At 37.2% G+C, this 12,506-nt stretch overlaps 2 protein-coding genes across 3 annotated transcripts in view; one reads left to right on the plus strand and one right to left on the minus strand.

Annotated features, from left to right (window-relative positions):
- Positions 1–661: 661 nt before the first annotated feature.
- LOC110031527 overlaps positions 662–12,506 on the minus strand; it is a gene marked incomplete at its 5' end in the record, with an annotated part of 18,335 nt that continues 6,490 nt past the window's right edge. For both annotated transcript variants that reach the window (XM_020734773.1, XM_020734772.1), the window contains 2 exon segments: positions 662–755; positions 6,606–6,905. In XM_020734773.1, coding sequence (XP_020590432.1) covers positions 6,636–6,905 — 270 coding nt within the window.
- LOC110031517 (uncharacterized mitochondrial protein AtMg00810-like) lies at positions 4,625–5,089 on the plus strand. The gene is made up of 3 exons (XM_020734761.1): positions 4,625–4,730; positions 4,805–4,868; positions 4,936–5,089. Exons 1-3 carry the CDS (start codon positions 4,625–4,627, stop codon positions 5,087–5,089), a joined length of 324 nt encoding a protein of 107 aa, XP_020590420.1.

Below are 12,506 nucleotides of genomic sequence, written 5' to 3' on the forward strand. Positions count from 1 at the left end.
AATCATGAAATACTGGGATCTCAATATCTGCACCAAGTTCAAGTGGCATAAAATTTAACAGTTTTTTTTTTTTTTCAGAGAGATCATCGTTTTCCTTGCTTTTAACTTTGACTTGTACACATTCTCTAACATGACGTAGAAGTTGAGAAGTGGTTCCTGTTTTAGATTTATGAAATTTCGATCGACAACATTTGTATTGCCAAAAAGAAGTTGCGACCCCCTTAATTGGAAATGTAGCCTTCATAAAATGCTCCCATACTGTAGACTTTCTCTTCCTACCTTTCTTAGTAGTGACTTCTTCAATGTTATTATTTATGACAACATGAGGAACTTCTTTTGGGTCTGAACCTTGCGAAGTAAGATTGACATTTTCGTTGCTATTATGAGCTTCTGGTATAGCTATCAGCTTATTGCTAGATGATTCAGATTGCGAAAGATCAAGTTCAGACATATTTGCACTATAAATGAAATAAAAAACTCATAATTAGTATCGTTGTAGACATACTACCAAGTCAAAAATGCATAAACATGATTCAAATAATAGCTAGCAATGACATCATATCACAACCAAACGAAAGAGCTGCCCAAGGTTAAAGAGTTAAAAAGTGAAGACATGGATGTAACAAAATGGAGAAAATTGACTGTTTGCTGCTAGACAATGGTTACAAGGAGGTCATTTACACATCAAAGTATTAACATTCAGAATAACAACATATGCTTCTCCGTCTCCTCGCGCCTTTTGTTGAAACCAGATACTGCAATAATAGCACCATAAAGCACTCTTAAACCTACACATAACTCATTATATAGAAAAAAAAATCAACATGTACACTTGGAACTTATATCATTGAAAGCTGTGTTTATTTATGAATGGCATGACATCAATAAAATAGTTCATGTGCATGTATGACAGTTCATGTTCTTGGTAATATCAGAATCAGTTATGCCATTATATGGGTAACATTGCTTTATGCATATCGTACGGTTGTACCACCACTTTTGTATGGTCCTTTAATTGTATCCAAAATATATGAAGTAAATTGCTGATTCTACCTCTCACCCTGTATCTTCTTCTTCTTCTTCTTCTTGTTCTTCTGCTTATATCTTCTTTATATCAAAGTATATATGGTATTAGAGCAGTTCTTGCTCTAGCGAGCTTCTTCTCCCATTCATATCAAGCGAGACGACCTCAGCCATGGCAAAGTCACAGGCTTCAGAGACGGAGGGTAACTCTTCGACAGAAAATGGGCAAGGATGTGAAGTACCTGGTATTCCACCTAACCTCAAGTTCCTGATGAGTAATATTAAAAATATTACTCACACACAGCTCTCCTCTTATAACTATCCACTGTGGAAAGCTCAAGTTATCAAATTTTTTTGTGCTAATGGGTTCCTGGGTATCTCGACGACAACAATCCCTGTCCGACTCGATTCATTGGCTCTGAAACAACCACCCAATTGCTTAACCCTGTCAACACTATGTGGATACTTGTAGATCAGAACCTCACAGCTGCTCTTTACTCAATTATTTCACCAGCTATACTTCCATACATACTTCATCTTCCCACTACAGAAGATGTATGGCAGACAATATCATAGAGCCTTCAACCAATTAATAGATCTCGACTGATCCAACTTAAAAATGAGCCACACAACATGACGATGAACAATCACTCCATGCAACAGTATCTAGCCAAAATTAAAATGGAAGTTGACAACATCACCGCCACAGGAGGCCATTTAGACAATGAGGATGTGATTCTGTATACACTTAATGGTATTAATGCTCTACCGGTGCAATACCAAACATTTAAAATAGCCATGCAAACTCAAATTTAACCATACATTATATTCTCTAATGTGTAGTGAAAAGATCAATCAACTAAATGACACACTTAAGGCGAAACCTGCAGCCAATCCACAACTTGCTCTTGCGGCTACATGTGATCGCAACTGAAATGCCACTCGTGGTCGAGGTAGAACTCAAAACTCCAACCAGTGAATGAAGGGTGGACGATCTCAACCAAAATCCTCCATTATGTGTCAAATATGTCATAAAGTAGTCAGTCCGTCGCTACCCATTGGCACCGTCCAAACATTGAGTATGTACCATCCAACCGTGCTCTCCAAGATTCTACCACACCATGGGTTCTTGATACCGGAGCGACGACACATTTAGCATCATATTTCAGTCATCAAAAGACAACTACGTCGGCCACCTGAGCTGAAAAAATACTCGCAGGAACAGTTAATCCATACCGGTTCAACATCACGGTGATGGTATCCTTCGGACACCCGAGCTTAAGCTTAAGCTCTCTAATATTTGGCATTCCCCCTCCCTTACTCATAATCTTCTCTCCGTACAAAGATTAACCGCTTTTAATAATATCTCCATTGTCTTTAATTCAACTGGCTTTCATATTTTTTATCCCCTAACAAATCGGATAATACTTCATGGAACAGTTCGAAAGGGCTGTACTCAATCCCCACTACGGCTCCCGCTTTTAACTTGGAACTATCCCACAAAGCCTTTGCTACAACCATCAACGATCCTCACATCAACGTTTGGGTCCTCACGTGGACATTCTTCATCGTATCTCCAAAAAGTATCCATCTCTCGCAATTTCAACAACTCCTTTGTCATCTGAAAGTTGTCATTGTAACAAGAGTCACAAACTCCCTTTTCCTTCAATGTCTTTGCATTTTTATTTACCCTTGCAACTTATTCACTATTGGGACCTTCCCCAATTTTATCTAATTAAGGGTACCAATATTATATTGTTTTCATTGATGATTATTCAAAATTCTGTTGGTTATTTCCAATGAGACATAAATCTGAAACAATTCGAAAATGTATACACTTCATAAAATGATCAAAACTCAATTCCAAATAACCATTCCCCTTTTACGTTCTAAAGGAGGAGGGGAATACAATAATGCCACTCTCCAAGCCTTCTTATCCCAAGAAGGAGTTCTCCACCAATTCTCTTGCCCATACACACCGGAATAAAACAGTGTCGTCGAACGTAAGCATCGCCTCTTTATCGAAACCATCAGAATGCTCCTCCATGATGCATCTATCCCTTTAAATTTTTGGGTTGATGCCCTCGAAACAGCCCTCGATTTCATTAATTGTATGCCCTCCAAGGCTAACAACTTCATCTCCCCCCTATGAAAAACTATACAAACACCCTCCAACCTACTTGCATATAAAAGTCTTTGGATGTTGTTGTTACCCTTGGCTAAAGCATATGACACTTCACAAACTTACACCTCGCTCTACACCATGTGTATTCCTTGGTTAATCTCCAACACATAAATGATACAAATGCTACAACCATGTATCCAACAAAATTATGATATCCAAACATGCTATATTTCATGAAAACATTTTTTCGTTCCAAATTATACCCAACAACCCACTTGCACCACCTCAATTGTGGACCAATCCTCTTCTACACGTTCCATCAAACATCAACCCAACAACATCAGCAAGTCCACCGACCTCTGTCCTTACCTTCCCGTCCCATACTACAACAACATCAGCTCAACTTTCTGCTCCTTCCTCCTCCAACATACCGTCACCACACCATCTCCTTGAGATCACCCCAAATATCCTTCCATTAACACATATTTCCCACCCCATGATTACTCGAACAACAACGGGAACTATAAAACCCACACCATCACCCCAACTTGCCGCTCCTTCCTCCTCCAACATACCGTCACCACACCATCTCCTTGAGATCACCCCTAATATCCTTCCATTAACACATATTTCCCACCCCATGATTACTCGAACAACAACGGGAACTATAAAACCCATTCAAAAGCTTAACCTCTCTCACCAACTACAACACAATTCCAATCCAACCTCCTTTAGCCGAGCTGTCAAGCTCCCTCATTGGCGCAAAGCCATGCCAGAGAAAATCCACGCTCTTCAGGCACATGGTACCTGGGACTTAGTTCCTCTCCCTCCAAATCAAGTGACTCTTGGGTGTCACTGGACATACAATACCAAATTCCATCCGGATGGACCAGTGACTCGATACAAGGCTATAAACAAGAATTTGGTGTCAATTATGTCCAAACATTTAGCCCAATTGCAAAAATGACTACTCTCTGCACACTTTTTACCATTGCTTTTAAAAAACAGTGGCCATTACTCCAATTCGATGTGGTCAATGTCATTTTGCATTGAAACCTTGAAGACACAATTTACATGGAGCAACTGGTAGGTTTCAAAGATCCAAACTTTCCCCACCATGTGTGTTTACTAAAGAAAGCACTATGCGACTTTAAATAATCGCCTGAACAACGGTTTACAACTACCTCTGCATTTTTTATCCAACGAGGATTTCATATCAGCAAAGTAGACCCATCGCTGCCACTCTCCTTGACAACCACACATAAAATATTTGTATTAATCTATGTAGATGATATGATTATCACAGAAGACAACACCAAAGCTATCGAAAGCCTCATCCAACAGCTCCAAGCTACGTTCCAAATTAAGTCTTCGGGTGAAGTTTCAATATTTTTGGGCATCCACGTCCATCGCACACAAAACTCAATGTATCTCTCTCAGCACCTATAACTACACCGCATTCTACAGAACACGACAATGAGAGACTGCAAACCAGTGGCAACCCCACTTCCTGCAAAGCGATATGAAAATCCGGCTCATAACGAACCATATGTTAATCCGACTGAATACAGGAAAATCACAGGTGCACTTCAATACCTTACAATTACGCGACTGGATATTGCATTTGCTGTCAACTATCTTTGCCAACACATGCAGGCTCCGCTGGTCTATCACCACCAACTCCTCAAACACATGTTACGCTATTTAAAAGGCTCAATCAGTATGGCTCTCAAAATCTCGCATGCACCCCTTATCCTTTGAACTTATTTTGACGTCGATTGGGTCAGAGACTCAATAGACCGAAAATCAGTCACGGGTTTCTGCACCTTATTGGGTGCCACACCAATTTCATGGACTGTCAAGAACCAAACTACGATTGCTAGTTCTTCCATCAAAGCCAAATATCGGGCATTGGCGGCTGCAACTGCTGACCTTATTTAGCTTGGTCGTTTACTTACTGAACTTGATATTCCACAGGAAGAATCAACATCTCTCTTCTGTGACAATATTTTAGCTATGACCATCGCCAACAACCCGATTTTTCATGCCCGCACAAAGCATATAGAGATTGACAACCACTTTATCTGAGAACAAATTCAGTCTGGAGGCTCTACAACTTCATTATATCCATACCCAGGATCAACCAACGGATATCTTCACTAAATCACTTCATAAGCAATGGTTCAAAGTCCACTGCTCCAAGCTTCAGCTCACTGTCGAGACCCCCTCAGCTTGAAGGGGGGTAATATTAGAATCAATTATGCCATTATATGTGTAATATTGCTTTATGTTTATTGTATGGTTGGACCACCACTTCCTCTCCTGATTACAACGTCACGAGTATAATATCCTAACAAACCATAGCAGAGAATATTGCCTATGTGCTTCCTATCTTCTACTCATCTATATAAGAGTTGTATATGTAATGCGTCTGTTGTATGGTCCTTTAATTGTATCCAAAATAAATGAAGTAAATTGCTGGTTCTACCTCTCACCCTCCATCTTCTTTTTCTTCTGCTAATCTCTTCTTTATTTCAAAGTTTATAGTTGGCAAGCATGTCAAGTAAATAAAAAAAAAAACATATATATCAATTGAACATAGCAAAATAGAAATAATTTAATACTAAAATAAATAGAATAATAACAAAATATTTTATTTAACAATAAGCTTATAAGATAAGAAAAATAAAGTAATAATAAAATAAATTTTCATTTCTAAAATACCTTCAAAGTTAATGAGTAGTGTTTCACAATGAAATTCAATCTAAGGACTAATTTAGATCAATTTTTAATAGTCCGTGACTACAAAGGAGTACTTTAAAACTCTGTGACTAAATTTATCACTAGTTGATAGTCTGAAGACTATTTTGAGCCTTTGCTTTAAGAAAATATATATATAGACTACGTCAAGCAAATTAATGTACAAGATTAGGTGAGGGGAAGATCTTATAATATTAACTTTTGAAATAAAATAGAGTTAGTTGTTGTTGTTTGTAAGATATTTAGAAGTTCCAATGCATATGCACAAACCTTACAAAGTCTTGTTTTTTTAACAAATTACTAAAACTGTGATATTTATCTATACTCTGTGCGCTTAGCTTAAAAAGCTTTATAAGGTTGCATTAAAACAATGTCAAAATTTATAAGCTCCATCATATGGTTAAACATAAGTAGAACTTTATATGGATTTCAAAATAAAAAGTCTCAAAATCTCCTAAGTACCATGATTTTATTTTCGCTCATAAAATGAGTAAAAATTATATTATCTTATTCCTAAAGCATGCTTCTGTATCTATCAACAATCAAATGAACCCAATAAACATAGTTGATATCATCATATATATATGAAAAGAGATACCACAAGTGCACATTAAAATTTCAAAAACCAAAAAATAAGTAGTTTCCAGAAATCAATTCCTAATAATTATTTGCTGGAGCAAAAATAAATGCTTATTACCTTCTCATTTTTTGTGTTATCTACTGAATGTTACTGCTCAGCTGTAGAATCTATTCGCTGGGTAATCAAGTGAACTGCTGCATTTGCTGATGAGAAAGATCCATGGAAGCTTTGCTGGAAGGATATAGTCTCCAATCTTCTCACAATTTTGAGTAGAATCTCACCGAGATCGGTCTCCTTAGATATCAGAGATTCATAGTATGATTGAGCAGCAAGCTTGCTGATTTTAAAATTGGTTGGCTCAGGGCAGTACTCATCATCCAGCCATTTATGGAGAGTTATTCTAAGCCACTCTGATTCCTGTAAATTTGGAAGATTCATACCATGGTTTTAATTGGCAATGAATTTGGGACAATGGGCAATATAAGATAGAAGTATAGATTATAGATATTTAGAAATTTATTGTTCCAAAGATTGGAAAGGAAGACAATTATCTAATTTAGTTGGGTTGAGAGAAGTTTGGTAGGTGCAGAGAGATCAATGCTAACCGAAAAAGTAGAACTGAAAAAAGAAAATTGATCAATGTGCTACATCTCATCATTTAACAAGTTAATCTCAAAATGCTCCTATCAGGGAGAGGAATTAATTAGTATAAAAATGATGAGATATTATCACTTATTCGTATCATATATATTGCACCTTTGTAGCATGATTACCATCAATTTGTTTGTTAAAAATATGATTTATCACCACTAACACACATGGGTGCCTCCTACAACATGGGATGTTTAAATCACTAATTTGAACCATCGTATGAAATCATTATTTATCAAAATCCAATCATAGAATTAAAAAAATCACTGCCTATTACGGATAATTATAGCAAATATTCCTAACAAAGACTAAAAAAACCACTAAAAATAGAAAAATCTCTTTTTATTTCAATTGGCAAATTTTTTTATGATTCAAAAAGCTCTAAACAAATTTCTCATAATCACCGACACCATGTTGCACTTGTTAACAACTGTCTTGCTTGACGCCATGTTGCACTTAAATTTTGCTTAAGATGATATTGATTGCATCACTCATTGCAATAGTCTTAAAAATAGTTTAACTCTCTTTGTACTTAGTTCTACTCCATCAAGTGTCCAATTACGCACTCAATCAGCAAAACCGACCTCGTCATAACAGTTCGCAATGGATATGAAGCTCAATATTAACGATCTAGGGGCCAAACGGCACTCCTTTATACATGTGTTCTTTGACAACAAACCTCCTTCACAATAACTAATGACAAACATCCCGCCCATTGTAGCCACTTAATATAATGCAACGCTCCATTGAACAACACTTGTGATCTATGTAAACAGATCACCTTGATATATGAGTTGGTGAAGTGCAAGCCGCTTGCCACGACCATTTGAGAGTCACAGGGCTCTCATTGTAATTGTCCCGCTGATGGCTATCCTATGGTTGGAAGCACACATCAAATGAGTTTTCCATCGATATTAGGGCAATCAAATATTTAATAACGCCAAGCAACGTGACTTAAATACATACATATAAGCACCAATAATTCGAGAGGTAGGCAACCTCTCCCTAAGCTTAACCCTAATACCTAAAACTTGAGAGGTAAGCGATCTCTTCCACACCCAAATCTTAAGAGTCAAAGCAATAATCTCATAGCATAACCAAACCCAAAGCATAATAAGCCCTATTTATACCTCAAAATAATAACTAATAAAAAACTAAATTGTCATTGGGAACCGGTTTAACATTACTCACCTCCTGACACAATGCCCTCATGGTGAAAAAAAAAAGAAATTACTAGTGGATCAAGTCATATGGATCCCATGTAATGTCATAATCTAACAATCATTTTCATTTAATTAGAAATTCACAACGACTCTCATGAGTTGGAAATGCAATCTTGCGCACAACCTTCGTCTGCATCCAAATTTGTTGTTATCCTAACTTCAAGTCAATATTGGAAAATACCACAACCCCAAACAACTCAACCCATAGCTCATTAATCATCGAGATGAGAAATTTGCCAGATACTATTTCCTCATTCACTACCCGACAATCTACACGTAAATGCAAACTCCCATCTATCTTCTTCACTAGCAAGCTTGGACTAGAGAAGGGGCTCACACTAAGTTGTATGATTCTGGCCCCTAACATCTCTCGGATCAATCTCTCGATATCGTCCTTTTGTACTTAGGGACAAAACTATGGGCAACTCAATCTCAGGGTTATTTCATGCATGTGTTCCTTATAGTTCTTCGTGACAACTGAGGTGGAAAAACCGATTCAACAACTCCTACAATATTATTGCAGCTCCTACATAAGGCAATCCGCATGAAAACTGAAAACTTTTTAAATTATTGTAGGAGCTGTTGGATCGGTGTTAAAATCTCCTCCAATTTAGAAGCATGTGTCTTTTCTATTTGATAAACCCAAAGATAAACATCATTTCTTTAAAAAATCGGCATATTCAACTTCCTTATATATGAGTCTCCTCACCAATTTTTACGACCCAAGCTAATTCCACCCATTAAGTGGGTTAGATTCCTATCCTCGACTCATATTGGTTTCTCTTCTTCCATAAGTATGGCTCACTGCCATAATAAGCTCGCCCGTCCCTCCACAAGCCCATGAATCTCCTTTTGTTAGAATGGCTACTGCAGCAAAAGACACATGCTCGGTTGGTTTCAACCCTTAATTGAGGTCCTTCCCACCATGATTCCATGTTCATGGTCAAAATCCTTCAAATTGATCTTCTCCAGCTCCAAATTGCACGTCGTCCCGTTCTTCTTGCTCCTGCTCGTTCCAACCTCCATGTGTAACTACCTCTAAATGTTGTCTCTCAAATTTACTCCCTGCTCCTTTGCTCAATTCCACATGCTTTTGTTTGTTCCAGCTATCGTCAAACAATTCCTTCCAAGTGATCTCGCTCAAATCCACTCCCGATTCCTTCGCTCGATCCCACGGATCCATATTCGCCTAAGGCAACTACGCTATCTTAATGTAGCAAAAAACCTTAATATTGATGCTGCTCACGCCCCCTCCAGACACCATCGCTTGATTCGACAACGGTCAGCGGCCGATTTGCATGAAACTCTACGATCTTCTTCATCATTTACTTCAGAAGAATGAGTAAAAATCTCTCCTCCATGATGACAAATGCTTCTCTATTCCAAATCAAATTTGACTCACCTGTTCCTCCAATTTCTCCTTCAAAGCATCAATTTTCTTGGTTGTCATTATTCTTAAGACAATTTTTATTAAAAAAATGAAACTCCTATAGACAGTGGCTTCCTAGTTAGCTTAAATCATGAGTAATCCCGTCGTTGGCTTCCCAGTCCTCAAATCACAATTGCACCACAACTAGGGCACTCGTCATGACTCAACGTTGGCTTCCAGTGCTCGTCGTGAACCTTATGTGGCTTCGAGTAGTCAATTGCAATGGTATCGTGAATTTTTGCGACTAGAGAACGCTTGATCCCGTCATTTGTCCCAAAATCCCAGAAAGCTTCCGCGGGTTCGTCGCTTGCTTCCTAGCTAGATAGCTCGCGTTCGAATGTATCGTGAGGTTTTGACGCCACGTTTTGGATCAAGACGATATAGAGGTCTCTATCGCGCTTTCAATCCTCCTTGTTTGTCGCAATCCCTCGTTTGCATAGTATCACCATGATCACGTCTTTGCTTCTCAATTGCGACTGTTTCTCGCGACTTCTTGTACTTCACGATTCTGTATGTCGTGATTCCTGAGCTCTTTGTTCCCTCGCGATCTTCCCAGAATCGAATGCTTTGATATCAATTTGATAGCAACCAATACTAGTTCTCCACCAAAATCAAGGAAAGTAAATATTTTATTTCAATAATACCAAGAAACACATCTCAAATACATAAAGATAAACACCTACAAATTAAGAGTTAGGCGATCTCTCCCAAACTTTAACCCTAACACCCACAATTCGAGACGTAGCGATCTCGCCCAAGTCCTAATCCTAACACACAAGACAACAATCTCATAGCAGAACATAACCCTAAGCATAATAAACCCTATTTATCCCCTACAATAATAACTAATAAAAAATTAAATTGTCCTTAAGCGACGGTCTAACACATATCTCCGACTCTATTTTGACAATGACAATCATTTTGCCCGTTACGCTCTTCGTTCGTAGATCTCATCACAACAACTGAGGCAAAAGCTTACCTTGTCACAATAATCTACAAACCATATGATGATCAATATTTTAGCAAGAGACAAAAATTAGTACATGTTGACACTATTGAGAGATGTTGCTATCTTGCAGTCTAGAGACGTAATCCACCATGCCTTTGTACGCTTCTATTGTACTTGTGGCCAATCCACACAGCCTCGATGATGCCTTCATGAACTTGTAATATGCATGTTGTACTGAAATCCATATAGCTGCCTGGAGGGATACTTCCATGACAATTTTAACTACCATCAAATCTTAGGAACAAGAAGTTATCCTGGTGTGCTTTCCCAACTTGGAGTTTTTCAAAAAAAAAATCATATTATTCTTAATTGTGCTAAAATTGCTTGAAACTTCAGCATTCTTCACAACAATAAAAATGCCTTCTAACACACAATACTCACCAATATGATACCACAACAATAACAAGCCTTTATCGCACTAAGTGGATCGACTACATGAATCCTTTTCTCCTTGCATCCTATTTGAGGGTCATATTTTCATTTAATTGTATGTAGGTACCAATATGATACCATAATTCTAAAATATTTATCTGTCAAATTTGACTTGTAGAGCAGTATCATTATCGTTAAGAAGTATACACAGAGAGAATTAACTACAAAGCAGACAAAAAAATATGAGATATGTAGCATATTCTAATGCAGTAATTCCTCATGAAATTTTCAAGAATGCATTTCAATGCACTCTTACTACAGCTGCCAATTTTATAAATTCAATTAAAGCTAGAAGCAATCAAAGAGCACTCTCTAAAGTAATACTATTTCTGAATATTCTAACTCATAAAGCACTGGCCATCCATACCTAATGAGCACGAATGCAATGGGAAAAATGAAAACTCCAATTGATCTCTTCTAGAAAGTAATAACAAAGATACAATATTAATAATATCAATACAGTGCAAAAACTCTTTATATAGGCAAACACACAATATCAGATGGATCGCTTCAACTATTAAATTCACAAGTTATAGGCATTCCATCTCATCTAAAAATTAACAACACTCTAGAATATAAATAAGCATCACCATCAGGTACAACACTACCTATACCATCTGCATCAAAACCCCCAATCAACATTTTGAAATGATCTCTGTCCTCTGCTGAAAACGGTGCCTACCATCCTATAAAGCAAACATTTTTAGTGAGTTCGTGATGAAATAAAATAAACTATTTCTATTCCAGCTTTACTTTTTCCTGCTCTACACAAGTTTCTAATGACGAACATTCAGCATTGTTACAATAGAACCAGGGTAATTCTCATTGATAAAAAGAAGGGTATATATACCCATTACAAGGTCAACTAGAAAAGAAAGAAATAAATTCAGGATATAATAGAAAAGGAAAAGAAAAAAAAAACAAAATATAATAGAAAAAGGAAGGAAATTAAAAAAAAAAAACTCAAAAATAATTAGAAGTAAAAAATGGCAATTACTAGCCATTAAAATATCCTAATACTCCCCCTCAAATTGAAGTATAAATGTCAGTTTTCACAACCCGGCCCAAAGCTTCGAATTAACCAAGGCGAGTACAGACGATTGAACGGTGTGAATTAAATTCTATATATTCGACTACAATTTAACAAATGAAAGACCACTAAAAATTAAATTAAAGCGGCGTTGATGATTGTTCGCGTCTTCTATAGACATTTTTTAGTTTGTCGCTCATTTTTTCATAACTTAATTAAACCTGAAAAGTTAGTTAAAAAGAAC

Source organism: Phalaenopsis equestris, unplaced genomic scaffold, assembly GCF_001263595.1.
Source record: "Phalaenopsis equestris unplaced genomic scaffold, ASM126359v1 Scaffold000837, whole genome shotgun sequence".
Lineage (NCBI taxonomy): Eukaryota > Viridiplantae > Streptophyta > Magnoliopsida > Asparagales > Orchidaceae > Phalaenopsis > Phalaenopsis equestris.